This window comes from Mastigoproctus giganteus, chromosome 11, assembly GCF_048544385.1.
Source record: "Mastigoproctus giganteus isolate SK-2022 chromosome 11, ASM4854438v1, whole genome shotgun sequence".
NCBI lineage: Eukaryota > Metazoa > Arthropoda > Arachnida > Uropygi > Thelyphonidae > Mastigoproctus > Mastigoproctus giganteus.
Genome location: NC_143585.1, coordinates 3,264,216 through 3,289,839, shown reverse-complemented (window position 1 = coordinate 3,289,839; position 25,624 = coordinate 3,264,216). Strand labels below are relative to the sequence as shown.

General features: G+C 37.0%; 1 protein-coding gene across 2 annotated transcripts in view; it reads right to left on the bottom strand.

Moving 5' to 3' along the window:
- The window catches only part of Polr2K (DNA-directed RNA polymerases I, II, and III subunit Rpb12), a 78,762-nt gene that overhangs the window by 18,526 nt on the left and 34,612 nt on the right, over positions 1–25,624 (bottom strand). The window contains exons 1-2 of one of the 2 annotated variants that reach the window (XM_090384314.1): positions 23,196–23,286; positions 7,845–7,914 (exon numbers count right to left, since the gene is read on the bottom strand). In XM_090384314.1, coding sequence (XP_090240440.1) covers positions 7,845–7,908 — 64 coding nt within the window. In that variant the 5' untranslated portion in view covers positions 7,909–7,914; positions 23,196–23,286. Of the gene's footprint in view, positions 1–7,844; positions 7,915–23,195; positions 23,287–25,624 lie in introns of those variants that run through there. The other variant, XM_090384315.1, reaches the window with a different exon arrangement.

The window sequence follows — 25,624 nt, the reverse complement described above, 5'->3', positions numbered from 1 at the left end:
TAGTAGCTTCCCTGTTTCAGTAATGTACATCTTGCCACACAGTATTTTTTATGTTTCTTTTAAAGAGTGAAGATTCACTCTTTAAAAGATTCACTCTTTAAAATTATATCAATATATTAATTTTAAAGAGTGAAGAATTTTAAAATTATATCAATGATTAAGCAACATTAAAAAAATTTAGAGTTCTATCAACAATAATGATTTATCTGATATGCATCTACTTGAAATTTGACGACAAAAATTTTCAAATTTGAAAATGATGAATTGCTAATTGATGCAATTTATACAACCTAAGCACCATGTGCTTTACAACCATAATGTATAAATAAAAATAAACATAAAGTACTTCCTAACAGAATAAAAAGGAATCAATTTCTAAAATGGCAGTGGAAGATTTGAAACCTATTGGTAAAATAAATTTGCACATACATTCTTCAATATATCTAGGAGTAATGACTTTAATAAACATTGTGAGAAAATCATGGATGTGAGGTATATTGGACTAAAGAGATAATGTCTGGATTTTCTCACGTTGGCATAATGTTTAAAGAAATAAACAAATTGCTTTATTCAAGCCAGAAAGAGAGAGGAGCACAAACACATTTCTTCTGCACAAGTGAGGATAACACGGTTAGAATTATCGGAAGTTTACACTTCAGAAGTTCTTTTTCTTGAGTTCATCAATTTGTCTTCTATAAAAACTTTTGGCTAATGAACTGGCTTTAAACATGAGTTCATGCAACTCACTAGTGATCATTTTACTTTTTAATTTGATAACTTTGAAAAGTGCTTTTCTTTTCTATTTTTTTATCTTTAAGCAGACTTAGCAAAGGTTGCCACTGTTTTAGTATTAGTAGTGGAAAATTATGCAAGAAATAAAGTAGATACAGCATCAGCCAAAAAAAAAAAAAGATTTCACCTATCCATCCATTTCAATAGTTTGTCTAGTTCTTTCTTCAATTTATTCAAACTATTCATTGCCAAAACAAAGGATGGAGGCTCATCCCAACAATCAACAACCTGTTGACTGCAAGAAACCTTCCACATATCTATTCTGTAATCATCCTTACTTAATTTGAATTTATGCCCCCTCATGTGCATAGTCTGAGCAAGAGGAGAAATTATTGCACCAGCACTGAGTTTGCTCAAACCATTCAAAGCCTTAAACACCTCAATCAGATCACCTCACCGGTTCCTAGTCTTCAGATGCTGCAATTTGCAGGACTGAAGCCTTTCTTCTTACAGGCACCCCTTTGTTCTCCCCCACCAATCTCTTTTCCCTTCTCTGTACCATGTACCAGTTCCAACAGCTCTACATCCTTCTTAAAATGAGCCACCCATTTTAGGAAGAATGAAATTTAAGTTCTGTATACAGAATTCAAGTTGCAGCCTAACCATTGCCTTATACAATGGGATAATCCCTACCTTATCCCAACTAGCAAAATTCCTGTATACCATTGACAAAATCCTACAAGCTGCCCTGGCAGCCTGTCTGCACTGCTCTGAGAACTTCATATCTGACTGCACAATTACACCCAGGTACATTACTCTGGGATTACTGCTATCCAAATGCAGTACCTTGCATTTCTCAATGTTAAAAACTTCACACACCATTTCTCAGCCCATCTGCCTAATTTTTCTAGATCATGATACAGCAGAATACCTTCATCACTGTCATTACCCATCTTGCCAAACTTTGTTTCATTAGACATTAAGCCTGATATACCCTTATCAATATCATTAATAAATAAACAATACAACAATAGGCTCAACATTGAACCCTGTGGGATTCCACTAATACTATTAGTCCACAAAGAGCAGTGTCCACTGATAACTACTCTGTCTTCTCCCACTCAACCATTCCTTTATCCGTAATGGCAACTTCGTTCCCTTAATGCCACACTGCTTCAATTTGTATCTCAGTCTTATGTGCAACACTATCAAAAGGTTTTTCTCAAATCCAAGTATATGATATCAAAATTATTTCTTGCATCAAGTTGCTCTGTTAGTGCATCACAGAATGCAATGAAATTGGTGAAGCAAAATCTCCCCTTAACAAGTCAATGCTGTGAATGAAATGTAACTGCACTACCGTCTAGATGGTTTTGTATTACTTCTTTAAACAGTGATTCCATTATTTTACCTGAAACAGAAGTTAAGCATTAGCATTAGTATATGCATGTGATGCAAGAAAGCAAGCTTACGTAGCATCAGCCAAAAAAAAAAAAAAAAAAAAAAAACACTCATTTCATCCCTCCATTCATTCCAAATACCCATCCAGCTCAGCTTTAAATTTATTTACGCTATCAACTTCCAGAACAAAAGATGGAAGTCTGTTACACCAATCAACTACCCGGTGGCTAAAGGCAAACTTCTGCACATCTATCCTACAACTGTCTTTCCTCAATTTGAATTTATGCCCTCTCAGGTGATTATTCTGAGCAAGAGGAAGAATCCCATCAGCATTGAGCATGCTCAAACCATTCAAATTCCAAGGCTTTATACACCTCAATCAGATCACCGCACAGGTGCCTAGTCTCCAGACACTGTAATCTGCAAAACTTAAGCCTTTCTTCGTAAGAGCAACCCTTCATTCCATTCACTAATCTTGTTGCCCTTCTCTGTACTTGTTCCAACAGCTCTACATCCTTCTTAAAATGAGGCCTCCAGACCTGTATACAGTACTCAAGATGTGGCCTGACCATTGGCCTTATACAAGGGGATAATCACCTTCTTATCTCTGCTAGAAAAATTCCTGTATATCATTGACAAGACACCCTGAGCTACTCTTGCAGACTGTCTGCAATGCTCAGAAAACTTCTAATTTGCCTGCACAATTACCCCCAGGTCCATTTCATTCTCTACCACTGTCAGTGGAGTACCACAGAGTTGACACATTACTCTGGGGTTACTGCTTCCCATATGTAGTACTTTACATTTGTCAATGTTAAACTTCATTTGCCACCTCTGAGCCCATCTGCTCAACTTTTCTAGATCCTGTTGCAGCAGCGTACTGTCATTAGTGTCCTTAAGAACCCTGTCAACCTTCGTAATGTCTGCAAACTTGGACATTCAGCCTGATATACCATCATCAATATCATTTATAAATACAGAAAACAACAATGTATCCAACACTGAACCCCGAGGGACTCCACTAATAACATTAGTCCACAAAGAGCAGTGTCCATTGATTACCACTCTCTATCTTCTCCCACTCATAAGCAAACAGTTGTGGAATTATTCATGTCTCACCTTGGATCCCCCTTTGTAAGTGAGAATACATTTGCACATCTCAGTTCAGAGGAACCTGCTCTGAATTCAAAAATGCTCTCGTAACTATGGATAAAAGTTTGTTTACATCCTTTGCCTCCCTTAATATAAATGAATTGATCCCGCTACCCTAAGTACATTTTTTATGTTAGTTTCAACAATTTCTCTTCCATTTTCAATTATCACAAAATCATTTAGCTCCCTATTAGTCTGATAAACTTCTGGTATCCTCTTTCCTAAAGAATTCCTCTTGTTTGAATGTAGATGCAAAATACCAATTTTCAGTTTATCCGCAACTTGAATGGGATCATCAACAGTTAAACCATTGATATCATGTGGACAAATGTAATTCATTCCCTTCCTTCTATTGTTTACATAAGTAAAGGAGTGTTTGCTGTTTTTCTTTACATTCTTTGTCAAAGACCTTTCATAATCTGCCTTAGTCTGCTTAACAATTTATGTGTATCACATGCATTTTTGTTCTCTGACATGAGTCTCAGTATTTCATCTGACATTCTTCCCATTCATCATCTGAATCTTAATGCTTCCCATTTAGAATTTGCTGTTGGTCCCACCGAAGTCACCTTTATGAAAGCAAAAACCTTCCCTTAACCCTTTAGAGAATTTACATCTTTAAGTAAATCCCATATGAATACACTATGGTCACCTAGTGGTACTTTTATTTGCAGATTCTTAATGCATGAAGAATCACTGCTGATAATCAAATCAAGCATACTTCTTTCTCTTGTCCCATTTCTAACATTCTGCTGCTTCAGTAGAAAGCAGTCATCTAATAAATCCATAAAATCTTGCTCGTGAGTGAGTGAGTGACCAACTCAAGTTTCAGTTTAGAGTTTATTTAATACAAGAGAGGCCACTAAGCATATATCTGCTCTTGTTGTTGTTTTTAAGAATGCTACTTGACCAAAATTTTGGTGTTAAGGATTTTCCTTCCTTTATTCTTTTTTTACATCCCCAACATGAAGTATAATAACTTTATACATTGAAGCCTTATTAGCAGCAGTTATTAAAAAAAAAAAAATTGTTGCCACATTATAACCAGGTGTTGGGGCTTAGAAGGGAACAGGTATCCTGTGTGTTATCAGACACTCAGCCTAAAACACTGATGGATCCAAAATCTCTCTATTACAGAAGATTTAGGAGAAGTCCGGTTGGCCTGCCTCCCTAAAATCCACTCATCCACACCTTCTCGATGGTAAGCCCTGTTACGTCACTTAGGTGGCAACGAACATGTAGAGTGGTTCTCTTCAAGACGCCTGGTCAGCGTGAAGAGGAAAAGACCAAATCCTCTAGCATATGACAGCACGACGAACAAATGGCCCTCAGTCCCCAGCAGCTTTCACTCTCCCTCTTATGGCAGCGAGAGGATCAGAGTGGAAGCAGAGGATGCTAAGAATCTCTGGGTACGACCAGGCTGCCAAGCACGGAAACTGAACTTGGCCTGTTATAACATAAGATCACTCATCGGTGAAGACAGGATATTAGAGCTAGAAAAGGAATTAGAAAATGTGAATTGGAATATCATTGGTTTGGCTGAAAGAAGAAGAAGAAATTAATCACTTATAAGTTTATCAAGTGGAAATCTGCTGTACACCAATGTAAACAGTGAAAGGAGTGAAGGTGGAGTTGGGTTTCTGGTCCATAAAGATTTTAAAAACAACATTTTGGAATTCAAAAGTACATCACCAAGGGTGTCTCTGTCAAGACTAATACTCAAGATTTCTAAGAGGTACAAGCTAAAGATTATAATGATTTATGCACCAACATCAAGCCATGATGATGAAGAGGTTGAACAAATGTACACCAAAATTGAGTCTTCTAGATGAGCAGAAAACCCACTACACTATTATTATGGGAGACTTCAATGCCAAGGTTGGAAAAAGACGAAACAGTGCAGAAAGGGAAACTATAGGAAATTTTGGAATTGGTGAAAGAAATGAAAGAGGTGAAAGACTTGTGGAATTTGCAGAATCTCAAGGACTGTCACTAATGAACACTTTTTTCAAGAAAAGGGTGAACAGAAAGTGGACATGGAAGAGTCCAAATGGATTAACTACTAATGAAATCGACTTCATCCTCACTAACAGAAGATATATTGTGAATGATGTTACCGTCCTGAATAAGGTAAATCTTGGAAGTGATCACAGAATGGTAAGATGTACACGATATAGATGTAGGAAAGGAAAGGAAAAAACTGACTTGAGTAAATAATACAAAGACCTTTGAGATAACAGAAGAGGAGAAAAAGCAGTATTTACTGGAACTTAAGAACAAGTTTGAGCTTCTGCAGACTGCTCAGGACCAAGATATCGACGAGGAATATTACAACTTTCTGAAAGTGATAAAGCCCAAGAAACCTATAGGGAAAAAGAAATCCAAAGAAGAAAAAATTAGTCAAGAAACACTTGTCATGGTGAACCGAAGACAACAAATGAAAAGCAAGAAAAACACTGACAGGGAGAAAACTGAGTATACGGAGTTATGCAAAGCCATTAGAAAGAGACTCAGAGAGGACATAAGAAAATTTAACACAAGAAAAGTAGAAGAAGCATCAAGGGAAAACAAAGGATTTAAATCAGCAGCCATGAGCAGTAATACAGAAAGACAAATGATACTGAAACTGAAGAATAGCGATGATGTACTTATAAACAGCAGGGAAGGCATAATTCAAATAGCAGAAGACTACTACAGAGAATTATACAAGGAGCAGGAGAATGATGCCAGCAGTGGGGAAGATGGATTGCAAAGTAGCAACACATACAACATACCCGATATTCTTCCTGATGAGGTAGAACATGCATTGAAGAAAATGAAGAATCAGAAAGCCCCGGGGGAAGATGAAGTTACTGTAGAGTTGTTAAAATTGGGAGGAAGAGACATAACATAAACTGGCAAGGTTCTTCACAAAGTGCATTAGAAAAGGTGTGACGCCTAAGCAGTGGAATAATGCAATCATAGTTTTGCTGCATAAGAAAGGAGATAAATCAGAAATTGGAAATTATAGACCAATTAGCTCGTTATCCCACATCTACAAATTGTTCACAAGGGTCATTACTAACAGATTAGAAAGAATACTTGATGAGAATCAACTGAAAGAGCAAGCTGGCTTTAGGACAGAATTCTCAACTATGGATCACCTTCATGTAATATCACAGCTAATGGAGAAAGCAAATGAATATAAAACACCATTATGCCTGGCATTTGACGCCATACAGCATAAGGCAATGTTTCGGGGACTGGAAAGACAAGGCATTGATACCCCATATATTATGATTTTGAAGAAAATATATGAGAGTGCTACCTCCTTTATTAGACTAGACAAAGACAGTACGAAATTTAAAATCGAGAAAGGAGTTCGACAAAGGGAGACAATATCTCCAAAGCTGTTTACTGCTGCCCTTGAGGAAGCTTTCAGAAGATTAGACTGATCGCAGAAAGGAGTCAATGTGAACGGAGAGTACCTAAACCATTTACGATTTGCAGATGACATTGTGGTCATAAGCCACGATCCCAAAGAATTAGAGGAAAATCTTAATCAGTTATGCACAGCTAGTAAGGATTTTGGACTAAAGTTGAATATGGCTAAAACAAAAGTAATGATGAACAAGTATGCCACAGAAAGGGAAATAATGATTGAAGGAGCAGTAATTGAAAAGGTGGGGCCATATACTTATCTGGGACAAGTTATTAGCTGTAATAATGATAAATGGCTGGAAGTCAAGAGAAGAATAAATTTTGGATGGATAGCATTCAGAAATATAGTCACATACTGAAGAGCAATATCCCAGTTTGTCTGAAACGTAAAATAATGAACCAATGTACACTCCCCACCATGACGTATGGAAGTGAAACTTGGGCACTCACCAAAAGAATGGAAGAGAAGCTGAGAACTACACAGTGAAGAATGGAACGAATCATATTGGGAATCAGACTGTTAGATAAGAAGAGAAACACATGGATTAGGCAGCAAACTCAAGTAAAAGACATTCTTATCAAAACTAAAGAACTAAAATTGTTTTGGGCAGGATATATAGCTCAAAGACATGATGACAGATGGACTAAGAAAATAGCAGAATGGTATCCAAGAGGAGCTAGAAGAAAACCTGGAAGACAAAGGCGGAGATGGATAGATGAAATTCATGAGTTTGTGGGTAGTAAATGGATGGCCAGTGCTCAAAACAGAAGGAACTGGAAAGTTGCTGGAGAGGCCTTCATCCTGCAGTGGACTGAAAATGGCTGATGATGAACCAGGTGTTACACTCTTTCACTGGACTCTCATTCTCACTTTAAATAATAATAATCACAAATTTAACTTATAACTAAATGAAGAGAATCTGTTTTTGTTGAGCAATATCTGGTTACAAAACTGATATGTGGATTGTTTATATTCTCTTTTATCTAAATATTTTACTGTGAAAATACAAAATGTGTAGTGGTCTATCATCTATTACCTGACCAGGTTCAACCAAAAATTAAATTTTATACCATTACAAGATCTTATTACAGAAAGATGCAAGCATGCATGTGCACACACACATATTAATTAAGCTTACCACCACATATATACATCATAGGTTGCTTAGTTGGTGGTGGTTGTTCTTTTGGCGTACCCTCCATAAGTTCCTATAAAAATAATTGGAAATTAGTTATAACATCACACTTGTGAAGTGCCAGATTTAAGTTGACAATAAACTTAATCTATATATAAAAAATATTTTATTACTAAAATTTATTGGAAGTTGTCAACTTCAAAGTAATCTCCTTCTCACTTCATGTACACATCCCAACGTTATTTTCTAGACTGGAAAATAATGGAAGTCTTTTTAGTATTGCTGCCACATTGCATTAAATGTCTCGGACCAATTCAAAATGATATCCTTTAAAGGTTTCCAGTTTTGGAAAACTGAAAAAGGTGCATGGAGTGGAATTGGAAGAATACAGTATATCAAATGGTAATATGAAGACATGTATAGTATCTTATATAGGGCATCTCCCAAATGCTAGTTCAACTCCTCTGTGGTATACTGTGATGATACAAAAACTCTGCAGAAAGTCCAAAAATGTGTTGTGCTGTGTTTGTGCAGTGGGAGTGAAACTGGATGGAATAGGTTGAGTAATTTCAGTTAGCTGTTAATCTATGTTCATGCAGCACGTGTGTGTTATTATGTTTTAGTTTTTTTTTACCACTTTGCTACCAGAAAGTAACAAGCATCAGGAAGGTACATTATGGTATCCATCTATGCTACAAGGAGGCACTAAGTGTGACCCACAGCTAACACAGAGTATGCACAAACTCAAAAAATTTTGAGTATTCTCAAAATTTTGAGCATTCTCAAAAAAAAAGAAAAAAAATTCGACACTAAGCACAAGACTGGTGGCATCAAGAAGAAACACAATACAGGAAAGGAAGCAGAAAAAGGAGGAAGAATAAAAAATTAACATCTGGCAGAACAGACAAAAAAGAAAATTGCTAGGAAAGAATAACCTTCTGTGATAACAGTATGATTAGGAACTGCTCCAAACTTCCCAACTGAAGGTGATGATGAAGATGGTTACATGAACTAACGATAATGAGGACAATAATGGTGATGGTCTGAGCTGAAGGTGGGGGGCAAGAGGAGTAATTCCAGGTACTGAAATATTAATAATAAGATGCCCATGTCTGGTAAAGACTTTATGAGCAAAATCTTGCAGAAGAATAAACTTTTCTTTACAATCCAAGAGAGAAGATTGCCAACACATCCCAGACAGAGATCCAAGTAATATGGACAGATTAAAAGAACGCAATCCCAGTCTTCTGTGGGCCACAGTTACAATGAGAAGACATATTAAACATATCATGATGGAAACCATGACCAGTTAGAAGAAAATAAGTATGGAGACTTGGAACACAGCCATTTGTAAAACAAAACGGCATAGCTGGAATAAATTATTTTTGTGAAGAAGAAAAAAGAGTAAAATACAAATTTTTTTTTTATTTCTTGCTCAAGAACTGTGTTGTTGAAAGGTGTCTGGAAAAGCACAACACCCTCCATTTGTTTTAACCAAAGCTTCAATGTTTTTTTTTATAAGTGTATTAATGTATTATTTGATAAATGTACTGTATTATCAATCAAGCATTCTACCTTTAAAAACTTGAAGTGTGAAACTACCTTTAAAAGCCTAAATATAGACAAACATTTACTGCAAGTGTTCTGAAGTGATTTTTTTAGTTTTTGCATAGTAACACTTGGTTAATTATTTGTTGTAGAGGAACAAATCTGTAACAGAACAGTTCTCTTAATAACATGTAATAGGCCAAAAATTAACCGTTAATTAGTGATTAAAAATCTGAAAATTTTTTCTAGTTCTACCTTCCTAAATATAGACAAACATTTATTGCAAGTGTTCTAAAGTGATTTTTTATAGTTTTTGCATAGTAATCATGCATAAGAATTGTCAAGTGACATGCCACAAAGTTTCATTATGTGTTTGTTTACAGTTTCAAGTTACTCATTTTAACTCTCCCACTAATTCAATAAATATCTAGTCTTACCCTAGTTGTTTTTGAAAGATTTATTATTCACATAGCAAAGACCAGAAGCTGAAACCCAATTTTCTGTCACAATGGCTAATACTCTGCAGGAAGCAACATATGTAACATAATTTCATGCACTGTGAATCTGACAAATTTGAATTAACTTTGAAAAAATTATTTTTAATTTGTTAATATAATTAGTTATAATACAGTATATAAATTTTTAAACATTTGTACACACAATAAGCAGAAATATAAATATTTGCATGTTTAAAATTTCAAGAACTTAATGGTCTTTTAAACTGTAAAATGGAAGGCTTTTAATAGATTCATGTTTATATTTCGTCTAAAAGTTTTGTTTTCTCAGAATTAATATATTTTTTTTGTTTTTTTTTAAAATAAAAAGGTGTAACAAGTTAATTTAAAGTTAGCTTAATTGATAATGCATTAAATTTCTAGCATGTTAAATTTTTTCTTCAATTAACTGATTTTTTGTCTTTTTCTGCAATTATTAGAAGTGAAAATTACACACAGTAATCTCCTTATCATTTATTAAGATTATAACTTTACACTATACTTAACCAAACTGTACTTTTAAATTCTCTAAATATTCAGCCTTGGCCATTCAGTTTAATTACAACTGTATATTTATTATTCTTCTCCTATATACTTTTTAATTCTCTTTTCTGTCTACTATATACATGTATCTCTTCACAAGTGACACCATGTTCATGAGTCTTATATAACTATAACTACAAGTATAAATAAATTTTATTAATTTAAAGTGGCAGTCAAGACATCAAAGGTGGATATTGTTGGGATATCAGAGACGTGGTGTCACACAGATATTAGGAATGCAGAATTGGAATTTGGGGAGTACAATGTGTACAGAAAGGGAGGAGGGGTCATGCTGTTAATTAAGAAAAACATAAAATCTAAGGAAGTGCATACAGTTGACACAGTTAGACAGTGCAATGTTGAGTCAGTTTAGTATGACATAGACATTGGAACAGCAAAAATGAGAGTAGGAGTGTGTTATAGGCCTAATGACTCTAATGAACGACTGTAAAGAGAAATAGAATGGGCCAGTAAATCAAATTGTGTTATAATGGGGGATTTTAACTTCCCAGATATTGACTGGAACTTGTATGTTGATCACTCGCATACTAGCAAAACTTCTGTGGATTTATTGGATGATTGTTTTCTGCAGCAGCATGTTCAAGAACCTCTGGCTTGTAGCCATGAATGGAGTTGTATACATAAATGTGACTTCTGTATATAATAAAGAGAGGCAACCAGAGAAGGTAATACTCTTGATCTGGTTATCAGCAATGATTATTTGTCCATTAAGAATTTGCAGATAAAGGAACCACTAGGTGGCAGTGATCATAGTGCACTGATGTGGAATTTACTTAGAGATATAATTACCATCGGGGTAAAGGGAAGAGTTTTTGCTTCCGGAAAGGTGACTACACTGGTCTCAGACAGTTTTTAAATTCTGTACAGTGGGACCAACTGATGATATTGCCAACAGCAAATTCTAAGTACGTGGGAAGCATTCAAGTAATTAATCATGGAAACTATTAGGCTTTTCATAATGATTAAGAAATACTGTTCAAGGTTTAGGCCTAAATGTGTGTCATATGAACTAATGAGACTCTCGGCAGAGAAGAAAAATGCATGGGATGCATATAAATTATCAGGTGACACAGAAGCAAATGGCAGATATAAACTAGTCTGTAATCAAGTCACAAAGGCAGATTATAAGAAATCTTTGGCAAAGGATGCAAAGAAAACAGCAAGGACTTCTTTACTTATACAAACTAAAGAAGGAAGGGGAAGAATCGCATTGGTCCACTTGATATCAATGGTTCGACTGTTGATGAATCTGCTCAGTTAGCTGATAATCTGGATGAGTATTTTGCATCTACATTCACACATGGAGTTATTAAGAGAGGAAAATGCCGGAAGTTTATCAAAATGTAACAGGGTTCTTAACGATTTTGTAATAACTGAGAGTAAAGTGGAGGAGAAATTGTTGAAGTTAAACATAAGAAAGGCACCTGGGGTGGATTGGATCTATCCAGTTATATTAAAGGTGGCAAAGGAGCTAAGCAAATCCTTAGCCATAATTATAAGAGCATCCTTGGACTCAGGGTAGGTCCCCATGGACTGGAGATATGAAAATGTATCCCCAAATCACAAAGGGGTGACACGAGTAATTACAGACCAGTTAGTTTAACTTCTGTTCCGGGTAAAATAATGGAGTCATTGGTTAAAGATAGATTGCAGAATCATCTAGACAAGACTGCAGCAACAATTCAGACACAGCATAAGTTTTTTTTAAAGGAAAGAAAGTCTTGTCTGACAAATTTGATTGGATACTATGATGTGGTTACAAAGGAACTAAATGCAAAAAATAATTTTGATATCATATACTTGGATTTCAAGAAAGCTTTTGACACTTGCACATGGAAGATTTCTGTACAAATTGGACTAGTATTAAGAACAAGTTACTACAATGGATAAAAGGGTGGTTGAGTGAGAAAAGACAGTGGTAATCAATGGATGCTGCTTTTCATGGACTAATGTTATTAGTGGAGTTGCACAGGGTTCGGTGTTGTTTCCACTGTTGTTTTGTGTATTTATCAATATCATTGTGCTGACTGCAGCAGCACACCACCATTACCGTCGTTAACAACCCTGCCAATCTTTGTATCATCTGCAACAGGACCTAGAAAATTTGGGCAGATGGGCTGAGAAGTGGCAACATTGACAAATGCAAAGTAGTGCATTAGCATTAGTAGAGGCATTTGATGCAAGAAAGCAAGCTTATGCAGCATCAGCCAAAAAAAAAAAAAAAAAAAACCCACTTCCACTTCACCCCTCTGTTCGTTCAAAATACCTGTCCAGCTGAGCCTTAAACTTATTTAGGCTATCAACCTCCACCACAAGAGATGGAAGTCTGTTCCACCAACCAACCACCCGCTGGCTAAAGGCAAATTTCCGCACGTCTATCCTACATCTGTCTTTCCTCAATTTGAATTTATGCCCTCTCAGGTGATTTTTCTGAGCTAGAGGAAGAATCCCATCAGCATTGAGCATGCTTAAACCATTCAAGGCTTTATACACCTCTATGAGGAGTCCAGACCTGTATACAGTACTCAAGGTGTGGCCTGACCATTGCCTTATACAAGGGAATAATCACCTCCTTATCCCTGCTGGAAAAATTCCTGTATATCATTGACAATACTCCATGAGCTACTCTTGCAGCCCATCTGCACTGCTCAGAGAACTTCATATCTGCCTGCACAACCACCCCCAAGTCCCTTTCATTCTCTACCACTGTCAGTGTAGTACCACAGAGTTGATACGTTGCTCTGGGGTTGCTGTTTCCCATGTGTAGTACTTTACATTTGTCAATGTTAAACTTCATTTGCCACCTCTCAGCCCATCTGCTCAACCTTTCCAGATCCTGTTGCAGCAGCATAGTGTCAGTAGTGTCCTTGACAACCCTGCCAACCTTTGTATCGTCTGCAAACTTGGACATTAAGCTTGATATACCATCATCAATATCATTTATAAATACAGAAAACAATAATGGACCCAACACTGAGCCCTGAGGGACTCCACTAATAACATTAGTCCACGATGAGCAGTGTCCATTGATTACCACTCTCTGTCTTCTCCCCCTCAACCACCCCTTTATCCAAAGCAGCAATTTGCCTCCAATGTCACACTGCTCCAATTTGTGTAGCAGTCTTCCATGTGCAACAGTATCAAAAGCCTTTCTAAGATCCAAGTATATAATATCAAAGTTATTCCCTGCATCCAGTTCTTTTGTGACTGCATCATAGTATCCAATCAAGTTGGTCAGGCAAGACTTCCCCTTAACAAAACCATGCTGTGTCTGAGCTATAACTGAAGTCTTGTCTAAATGATCCTGCAGTGCTTCTTTAACCAGTGCCTCCATTAATTTTCCTGGAACAGAAGTTAAGCTCACAGGTCTATAATTACTTGTGTCAGCCTTTGATCCTCCTTTGTGAATTGGGGTCACATTTGCACATTTCCAGTCTATGGGTACCTTGTAATGTATTATTTTCCCGCGTAAGAAGTTTCCCAAGTAAAAAGTTTTCCCGCATAAAAATTTGCCATAAAGAATACACAGTGTATTATTATAATGTTCCACACTTAATACGTTTTTTAAATATAAAAATTCTTTATTTTTAACATTAAAAAATATTAAACAAAATAAACATTTTATAACCGAACAAGTTATGCCAAGCATCATTTTAGTTCAAAGTAAACCACTGAAGTGGCAGTAATTCCACTGAAGTGAAATGGCATCGTTTCTGCCGTTAAATCTCACACTGTGAATGTCTTCACAACGAGTTGCTATGATATTGCACTACATCCAATAAGCAACCCGTCGCCAACGGAGAAGACAACTGTTATTATTATTATTATTAGCTATATAGTGCAGGGAAGCTTGAGGCTTATGCTGCACCAGCCAAAAAAAAATTCTCCATTTATCCTGAGAGAGAGAGTAAAATGGAATCACAAAAAAAGAGAAGAATGATGATATCCAGCTCAGGACCCTGGGTGTGCCAGACACATACTCACCAGATATCAGCCCCTGGGATTATTCTCGGCGGATACCACCTGGGTGGTGGTATCCGCCGAGAATCCATTGGCAAAGTGTTGCCTATTCGAGAATTCATTGACTGAGCTTAGCTTATTCGAGGTAGATGAGGGCAACTCGCTGTGAAGGCACTCACAATACGAGATACAACAAAAACAATAACATTTCACCTACTTTGGTGGTTTACTACGAACTAAAAAGATGCTGTGCACTAACTTGTTAGATTAGTGAATTTTCTGTAGTCTGAGGCTTTCAGCACTAAAACATTTTTAGTAGAAACATTTTGATATATATGTAATGGAAGTAACACATTGCCATTGTTTGCATTGATATTCATAATTGGATACATGGACAACGTTAAGTTCTGTTGGTTGTGAACAGTTCTGAATTACTTTTAATTGAATGTGAACAGTTATGAACAATTAGTAGATTATTGCTCTCTCTCTTACTGTAATTGTGACCTTTTAAGGTATGTTGAAACTCCAAAGGAGCTCATCCTTCCAACTTCCAAAGGAGCTCATCCTTCCATTTCTAATTGCTTAACAGAATGTTAAGCAATTAGAAATCCTCAGTTTAAATATATTTCTTATATGCAGAGTAAAATATTTATAAATTCTGAAGTAGTACTTAAAACTAATCTTTAACTTATGTATATCTATCTTTTCATTTTTATTTGTGTTTCATACTCTTAGGTCATTTTACCTTCTAAGAAGTTTTCCCGCCTAAGAAGTTCTAAACCTCCAGTCCCTTCTTATCTTCTACTGTATTTATCTGTAGTAGTAAAAGCCACAGAAAAAAAAAGTAGTGTAAATGGCATCGATTTAATTGAATCTCATATTGTGACCATCTTCACCACGAGTTATCATGTACTGCACTAACTTTAATAAGTAACACTCATGAGGGCTGGTACCCCCCCCCCCAGAATAAGTAATAATAGTCTTCTTCATTGGTGAAGCGTTACTTATTCGAAATAGTGCAATAACTCGTTGTGAAGGCAGTCACAATATGAGATTAAATGAGTCAATATGAGTAACAATTAAATCGATGCCATTTACACTACATCTGTAGTTCTTAGTACTACGGATAAATATATGGTGATATATCACTGATATTTTTATAGTGGATTGCCAATCCGTAGGCTATTACGTAAGCCTTGTGCATTTATTCTTTTAATATTACTTGTATAAAAATAAATACATCCAATCAAGCACGTGAAGTGATCAGAAAATTCAGAGATTATATGAACGCCAGACACCGGTTGTAGAGTGGTAACACACCCGTTCCAGGGTCTTATGTCGCTGTGGTGCGTACCTTTTTTTTTGCCGCCCTTTTTAATAAAAAGAAATGTTATTTAATTTTTAAACCTTAATTTCATTTACAATTAGCATTCATATGAATAACATTTCAGTTTTATGTTTTAATTGTGACTCATAAAAACGTTGTTGAAAATAAACTGAAGGACAAAAAACTTCAGTTTTTTTTTTTTTTCTCGAGGTAGAGAAACTTGCTCTCTACGTCTAAGACTCATCCAAGGAGTGAAAAAAAGTACACATAAAACTTCCTTGCGTCATCGATGGGATTCGAACCCGGGCCTTTGTCCCTTAGAGAGAATGGTAAGGATACTACTATGCTACCACGCACACCAAACATGAAATTTTTTTTTGAAAAATTGAACTCTTTGCAGATTAACCGTTTGTTATTGGAGGGTTTAGGTGCATTAGACACTTAGGCCACGTTGCGCTGTATATATTATGTCTGTAAATTTCGTGTGTTTTGTGGCCTATTTGCTATTTGTTGCACTAAAAACACGAGTTTCCGAGAGAGGGAGAGAGAGAGAGAGAGAGAGAGAGAGAGAGAGAAAACTGTTATTCTCGCCTGAGACCGACCCGAGAGGCTCACATCTGGTGAGTATGAGCCTGGCACACCCAGGATCCCGAGCTGGACACCATCATCCCTCTCCCTCCCGGCGACCTCCCTCCACCTCTCCCTCTCTCTCTATATACGCATACGCATACCTATATATGCGTACCCATACCTATATATATATATATATATATATATATATATATAGGTATGGGTACGCATATATAGGTATGGGTAGAACAAACATTAAGGGAAAACAAAGGACTTAAATCAGCAGCCGTTGAGCAGTAATACAGAAAGACAAATGATACTGAAACTGAAGAACAGAGATGGTGTACTTATAAATAGCAGAGAAAGCATAATTCAAATAGCAGAAGACTACTATAGAGAATTATACAAGGATCGAGGGAATGATGCCAGCAGTGGGGAAGATGGATTGCAAAGTAGCAACACATACCCGATATTCTTCCTGATGAGGTAAAACATGCATTGAAGAAAATGAAGAATCAGAAAGCCCCAGGGGAAGATGAAGTTACTGTAGAGTTGTTAAAATTGGGAGGAAGAGACATGACACAGAAAACTGGCAAGACTCTTCACAAAATGCATTAGAAAAGATGTGACACCTAAGGAGGGAATAATGCAATTATAGTCTTGCTGCATAAGGAGATAAATCAGAAATTGGAAATTACAGTATCCCACATCTACAAGTTGTTCACAAGGGTCATTACTAACAGATTAAAAAGAATACTTGATGAGACTCAACCGAAAGAGCAAGCTGGCTTTAGGACAGGATTCTCAACTATGGATCAACTTCATGTAAATATAACAATGTTTCGGGCACTGGAAAGACAAGGCATGGATACCCCACATATTATGATTTTAAAGAAAATATATGAGACCACTACCTCCTTTATTAGACTAGAGTAGCCAATTTAAAATTGAGAAAAGAGTCTGGTAAGGAGACACAACATCTTCAAAGTTGTTAACTGCTGCCCTTGAGGAAGCTCTCAGAAGATTACGCTGGTCACAGAAAGGAGTCAATGTAAATGAAGAGTACCAAAACCATTTGATTTGCAGATGATATTGTTATCATAAGCCATGATCCCAAAGAATTAGAGGAAAATTTTAATCAGTTATGCAGAGTTAGTAAGGATTTTGGACTAAAGATGAATATGGCTAAAACAAAAGTAATGATGAACAAGTATTCCACAGAAAGGGACATAATGATTGAAGGAGCAGTAATTGAAAAGGTGGACTCATACTTATCTTGGACAAATTATTAGCTGTAATAATGATAAATGGCTGAAAGTCAAGAGAAGAATAAATTTTGGATGGATAGCATTCAGGAAATATAGTCACATACTTAGGAGCAATATCCTAATTCATCTGAAACATAAAAAAATGAACCAATGTATATTCCCCACCATGACTTTTGGAACTGAAACTTGGGAACTCACCAAAAGGGCACCTCCGTAGCCGAGTGGGCAGAAGTAGCAGTGCACAGCACACACTTCTTGATTAGACTGGAGTTCGAGCCTGTGATCACCAAATACGGAGGATGCGGAAAGGTCAGGGAATGACCACCGATATCCTGGAGCAATATGGCCTTAATTGCTAATGCTCCTAAAAACCAAATAACAAACAAACTCACCAAAAGAATGGAAGAGAAACTGAAAACTACAGAGCAAAGGATGGAAAGAATTATATTAGGAATCAGACTGTTAGATAAGAAGAGAAACACATGGATTAAGCAGCAATCTCAAGTAAAGGACATTCTTATTAAAACTAAAAGAACTAAAACGGTCTTGGGCAGGACATATATCTCGAAGACACGATGCAAGATGGAAATGGACAGATGAAATTCACAAGTTCATGGGTAGTATTGTCCATTGCACAAAACAGAAGGAAGTTGAAAGTTGCCGGAGAGGCCTTCATCCTGCAGTGGACTGAAAATGGCTATGATGAACGCCTTGAATGGGTTGAGCATGTTGAATTAGTAGTAGTGGCATGTGATGCAAGAAAGCAAATGTATGAGCTTATGCAGCATCAGCCAACAAAAAAAAAAAAAAAAAATCACACTATTCTCTCCAAATGCCTGTCCAGTTCCTCCTTAAATTTATTCAACCTATCAACTTCCACAATGACAGATGGAAGTTTGTTCCAGCAATTAACTACCCGCTGGCTAAAGGCAAATTTCCGCACATCTATTCTACATGTCTTTTCTTAATTTGAATTTATGCCCCCTTAGGTTCGTAATCTGAACAAGTGGAAGGATCCCATCAGAATTCAGCGTGCTCAACCCATTCAAGGCCTTATATACCTCAATCAGATCACCGCGCAGGTGCCTAGTCTCCAGCCACTGCAATTTGCAGAACTTAAGCCTCTCTTGGTAAGAGGATCCCTTCAATCCCCTCACCAATCTTGTTGCCCTTCTCTGTACACGCTCAAGTAAATCTACATGCTTCCTAAAATGAGGCCTCCAGACCTGTAGGCAGTACTCAAGGCGTGGCCTGACCATGTCCTTATACAGAGGGATAATCACCTCCTTTTCCCTGTTAGCAAAATTCCTATATATCATTGACAAAACCCCATGACCTGCCCTGGCAGCCTGTCTACATTGCTCAGAGAACTTCATATCTGACTGCACAATTACTCCCAGGTCTTTTTCATTTTCTACCACCTTAAGTGTAGTACCACACAATTGGTACGTTTCTCTGGGGTTACTTCTACCCATATGCAGTATTTTGCATTTGTCAAGGTTAAACTTCAGTTGCCACTTCTTAGCCCATCTGCCCAAATTATCTAGATCCTGTTGCAGTAGCACACTGCCATTACTGTCATTAACAACCCTGCCAACTTTGTATCATCTGCAAACTTCGACATTAAGCCTGATATACCTTCATCAATATCATTGATAAATATACAAAACAACAGTGCACCTAACACCGAACCCTCAGGGCTCAGTGTTGGGTCCATTATTGTTTTCTGTATTTATAAATGATATTGACGATGGTATATCAAGCTTAATGTTGAAGTTTGCAGACGATACAAAGGTAGGCAGGGTTGTCAAGGACACTACTGACACTATGCTACTGCAACAGGATCTGGAAAGGTTGAGCAAATGGGCTGAGAGGTGAATGAAGCAAATGAAGTTTAACATTGACAAATGTAAAGTAATACACATGGGAAACAGCAACCCCAGAGCAACGTATCAACTCTGTGGTACTACACTGACAGTGGTAGAGAATGAAAGGGACCTGGGGGTGGTTGTGCAGGCAGATATGAAGTTCTCTGAGCAGTGCAGACGGGCTGCAAGAGTAGCTCATGGTGTATTGTCAATGATATATAGGAATTTTTCTAGCAGGGATAAGGAGGTGATTATTCCCTTGTATAAGGCAATGGTCAGGCCACACCTAGAGTACTGTATACAGGTCTGGAGGCCTCATTTCAAGAAGGATGTAGAGCTGCTGGAACGAATACAGAGAAGGGCAACAAGATTAGTGAATGGAACAAAGGGGTGCTCTTACGAAGAAAGGCTTATGTTTTGCAAATTATAGTGTCTGGAGACTAGGCACCGGCGAGGTGATCTGATAAAGGTGTATAAAGCCTTGAATGGTTTGAGCATGCTTAATGCTGATGGGATTCTTCCTCTTGCTCAGAATAATCACCTGAGAGGGCATAAATTCAAATTGAGGAAAGACAGATGTAGGACAGACGTGAGGAAATTTGCCTTTAGCCAGCGGGTGGTTGGTTGCTGGAAGAGACTTCCATCCCTTGTCGTGGGAGTTGATAGCCTAAATAAGTTTAAGGCTCAGCTGGACAGGTATTTCGAACGAACAGAGGGGTGAAATGGAAGTGGTTTTTTTTTTTTTTTGGCTGCATAAGCTTGCTTTCTTGCATCAAATGCCTCTACTAATGCTAATCCTGTGGGACACCACTAATAACATTAGTCCAAGAAGAGCAGCACCCATTGATTACCACCCTCTGTCTCCACCCTCTCTCTGTCTTCATATTGATGGGACAACTGTTGATGATCCTGCTCAGGTAGCTAACAAACTAAATGAATATTTTGCATCGACATTCACACATGAGGAGTTATTCAGCAAGGGGAATGCCAGAGGTGTATTCAACTCTAGCAGTCAGCTACAGAATCTTGAAATAACTGGGAGTAAAGTGGAGAAGAAACTGTTGAAGATAAACACAAGAAAGGCACCCGGGGTGGATGGGATCTATCCAGTTATATTAAAGGAGGCAGCAAAGGAAGTAAGCAAACCCTTAGCCATAATTATGAGAGCTTCCTTGGACTCAGGGGAGGTACCCATAGACTGGAAATGTGACACCCCAATTCACAAAGGAGGATCAAAGGCAGACACAAGTAATTATAGACCTGTGAGCTTAACTTCTGTTCCAGGAAAATTAATGGAGGCACTGGTTAAAGAAGCACTGCAGGATCATTTAGACAAGACTTCAGTTATAGCTCAGACACAGCATGGTTTTGTTGAGGGGAAGTCTTGCCTGACCAACTTGATTGGATACTATGATGCAGTCACAAAAGAACTGGATGCAGGGAATAACTTTGATATTATATACTTGGATCTTAGAAAGGCTTTTGATACTGTTGCACATGGAAGACTGCTACACAAATTGGAGCAGTGTGACATTGGAGGCAAATTGCTGCTATGGATAAAGGGGTGGTTGAGGGGGAGAAGACAGAGAGTGGTAATCAATGGACACTGCTCATCGTGGACTAATGTTATTAGTGGAGTCCCTCAGGGCTCAGTGTTGGGTCCATTATGGTTTTCTGTATTTATAAATGATATTGATGATGGTATATCAAGCTTAATGTCCAAGTTTGCAGATGATACAAAGGTTGGCAGGGTTGTCAAGGACACTACTGACACTATGCTGCTGCAACAGGATCTGGAAAGGTTGAGCAGATGGGCTGAGAGGTGGCAAATGAAGTTTAACATTGACAAATGTAAAGTACTACACATGGGAAACAGCAACCCCAGAGCAACGTATCAACTCTGTGGTGCTGCACTGACAGTGGTGGAGAATGAAAGGGACTTGGGGGTGATTGTGCAGGCAGATATGAAGTTCTCTGAGCAGTGCAGACGGGCTGCAAGAGTAGCTCATGGAGTATTGTCAATGATATACAGGAATTTTTCCAGCAGGGATAAGGAGGTGATTATTCCATTGTATAAGGCAATGGTCAGGCCACACCTAGAGTACTGTATACAGGTCTGGAGGCCTCATTTCAAGAAGGATGTAGAGCTGCTGGAACGAGTACAGAGAAGGGCAACAAGATTAGTGAATGGAACAAAGGGGTGCTCTTATGAAGAAAGGTTTAAGTTTTGCAAATTACAGTGTCTGGAGACTAGGCACCAGCGAGGTGATCTGATAGAGGTGTATAAAGCCTTGAATGGTTTAAGCATGCTCAATGCTGATGGGATTCTTCCTCTAGCTCAGAAAAATCACCTGAGAGGGCATAAATTCAAATTGAGGAAAGACAGAAGTAGGATAGACGTGCGGAAATTTGCCTTTAGCCAGCGGGTGGTTGGTTGGTGGAACAGACTGCCATCCCTTGTGGTGGAGGTTGATAGCCTAAATAAGTTTAAGGCTCAGCTGAACAGGTATTTTGAACGAACAGAGGGGTGAAGTGGAAGTGGGTTTTTTTTTTTTTTTTTTTTTTGGCTGATGCTGCATAAGCTTGCTTTCTTGCATCAAATGCCTCTACTAATGCTAATGCTCCCACTTAACCATCCTTTTATCCATTGTAGCAACTTACCCTTAATACCATTCTGCTCCAATCTGTACAATAGTCTTCCATGTGCAACAGTGTCAAAAGCTTTCCTGAAATCCAAATATATGATATCAAAATTATTTTTTGCATCCAGTTCCTTTGTAACCACATCATAATATCCTATCAAATTTGTCAGACAAGACATTCCCTTAACAAACCCATGCTGTGTCTAAATTATTGCTGCAGTCTTGTCTAGATGATCCTGCAATGCATCTTTAACCAGCGACTCCATTATTTTACCCGGAACAGAAGTTAAACTAACTGGTCTGTAATTGCTCGTGTCACCCTTCGATTCCCCTTTGTGAATTGCGGATACATTTGCACATATCCAGTCTGTGGGAACCTCCCCTGAGTCCAAGGATGCTCTCATAATTATGGCTAAGGGTTTGCTTAGCCATAATGTATACCTCTTTTCATATGTAACTCTTTAAATGTTACCTTTAAGGGGTTACAATGAATACCCATATATACATATATATATATATATATATATATACACACACTATCTTATTCACTTTTTCTTCTATTTTTATGGGAAACAGCAACCCATAAATTGTATACATTCATGCATACAATTATTTCTTCATTTTAAATATCATTACCAGAAATCAACAAGTCTTATCTTCTGTCCTCTCAGGCTATTTGAGTTATGAAATAATTCAAACTTATAAATAAAATAAAACTAAACGTTCCAGCTAATATGTGATTAAAAATTTGAGTTATTTCCCCCTACATTTAGTAATTTTATTAACACGTGTTGATATACACAACTTCCTACAACGAAGAAAACACCATAATATATATGCATTGCAAACGATGAAAATTCTCAATACATTCGTATTTACAGCTTTTTTCATAAGGCAAATGATTAGTGTTATCCCTAATTGTTTTTAGTTTGTTAATTAGATTACCAAAAACAATTAGAGATAACACTAAAATATACTAAGCTGTCAACTGCTACCAAGAAGGTATTCAATTAAAAAATATAAATAAACGAAAGGTGAAAACGAAATTAGTTTAGAAAGGCAAATTTTAAACAAAGTGAAAACGATTGACTGAGCTGACATAACGTAACTCACAGAATTATAATAATACCATCAGAAACTAGACGTAACAACAGGCACAAGTCGTCTTTATAAATTCTCTAACATTAACCAACACAGAGAGAGAAAAGCTTATAGAAACTTCCACTAGAGGGAACCTAGTTGTAAACGTCATTGGTCAGAAAAATACACTCTCGGAATTCAAACGTTTGGAGCGAATTTTGAGTACAGATGTCTGTAGCAGTGATGATGTTTTACCTTCATTGTCTTTTAATTGTTATTTTGCGAAGTTTTTAGTATTTAATGAAGTGAATATATTTTTTATCAGCAGTTATATTTTAGAAGATATTTTAAACAGTGAATATTCTTATTTTTTGGAAGATATCGCATCTAACAGAGGTAAAACTTATTAATATAGGAAGTAAAAAATTTATTTTATTTACCCAAACATTTCTCCTCTTTCCGAAAACAAAATAATTTAAAAATAGAAATTAAACCCTCCCTGTTGGTTTAGTTAATGAATTTATTGGAATAAGTTTAGTCCAATGTATTCAAGATGAGCTGTTTAGGCGGCAGTTGAAAATGGATAGTTGAGAAAATTACTATACACATTTTTGCGATTTATATTTTAAAAAAATACTAACTGCATATGAATTTAATGGAATTTTTGAATCTCTACTCCGACTTTTTTTTTTTTTTTTTTCGTAGCCTTCTTTGTACTGCTTTTGCATATGTATATAAAAGTAATAACATAAACATCATTAATGTAAACAGCCATCTTTTAAGGTTGTAAGGTGTATCGTGCCTGGGATTCGGATCTGGCACTGCAAACTACAGTGTAATATCTAAAGATGACACGGTAGTTTGCAGGGAAAAAAAAAAATCTTTACAGATGACACGGTAGTTTGCAGTTGAGACTGGTCAGCTTTCCCGGGTCCTGACCGTGTGTGTGTGTGAGGCGGATCTGAAGTAGGGAAAAGAAACTGGCGGGCTCGGTGATCAGTTTGCCCTTTGGCCCATGCTGGAACAAAACATTCCTGATTATTAGTGTGTGCGCTTCTTCATATTCTAAGTACATGATCATGTAATCGAAAACACAATTCATTCGCAAAAATTTCTGAATTAAGTTATTCATATTGTAACTGACAATTTTCGTTTTGATTTGCAATTGTTTTTCTATCATGGTGGGGGTTTTCTATCAAACCCTGATGAATCAATGTAATGACCTCACTCCCCAAACTCCATGGACTGAGTTTGTTAAGTACACTGAAACATTTTGCTCTTTTGATTTGCTTTGCTTAGTGAGGCACCCTGACCACACTTTGTAAATTAAAAAAAGAATTCTGTTAAAATGTTATTTATTTTTGTACTGAATAAAATAAATAAAAGATGTGACATATAAATACATTCTCAGAAATGTGGAGAAATTAGTTTTGCCAAATTACTGTATGGAACTGATGGCATCTTTTTAATTTTTTTCATTTTAATTTGTTTTAATTATTTATTTTCTTAAATTTGGTACCCTTGGTAATGGCTTAATTCACCTCTACATATAGGCAACCTCTGTGTAATTAATTTCTAGTAGAGGTACACTACTAGATTCATATGCAGAACAAATGTTTCATAACTGAATAGAGGTCATGCAATGAAAACCTGTTGTCTAAGTTCAATAAACTAAAAGTTTGTGTATAATGCAGAAATATTAGGGTAAATTACTATGGATAAAGAGATGATTAGGTGGTGTGTGAGGGAATTATAAATGAGCACTTTTCATGGACTAATTTTATGATTGGGCCCCCCTTTCCTGTTATTTAAAATTTTATAATGATATTCATGTAGGTATATCAAGTTTAATACCCAGGTTTGCTGGTTATACAAAGATGGGTGAGATGGTTAATGACATCTGGAGGCCTCATTTTAGGAAGGATGTAAATTTGCTTCAGCATGTACAGAGAAGGACAACAAGATTGGTGAGGGGAATGAAGGGATACTTTACCGAGAGAGGCTTAAGTTCTGCAAATTGCAGCGGCTGGAGACTAGGCACCTGCGAGGTGATCTGATTGAGGTGTATAAGGCCTTGAATGGGTTGAGCATGCTGAATTCTGATGGGATTCTTCCACTTGTTCAGATTACGAACCTAACGGGGCATAAATTCAAATTGAGGAAAGACAGACGTGCAGAAATTAGCCTTTAGCCAGCGGTTGGTTAATTGCTGGAACAAACTTTCATCTGTCATTGTGGAAGTTGATAGGTTAAATAAATTTAAGGAGGAACTGGACAAACATTTAGAGGGAATTGTTTTGTATTTTTTTTTTTTTTTTTTTTTTTGGCTGATGCTGCATAAATAAGCTCATATGACTGCTTTCTTGCATCACATGCCACTAATACTACTACAGTAATCAGAGTATGCTACTTCAACAACACCTGGACAAAATAGACAGATGGGCTGAAAAATGGCAGTTGAG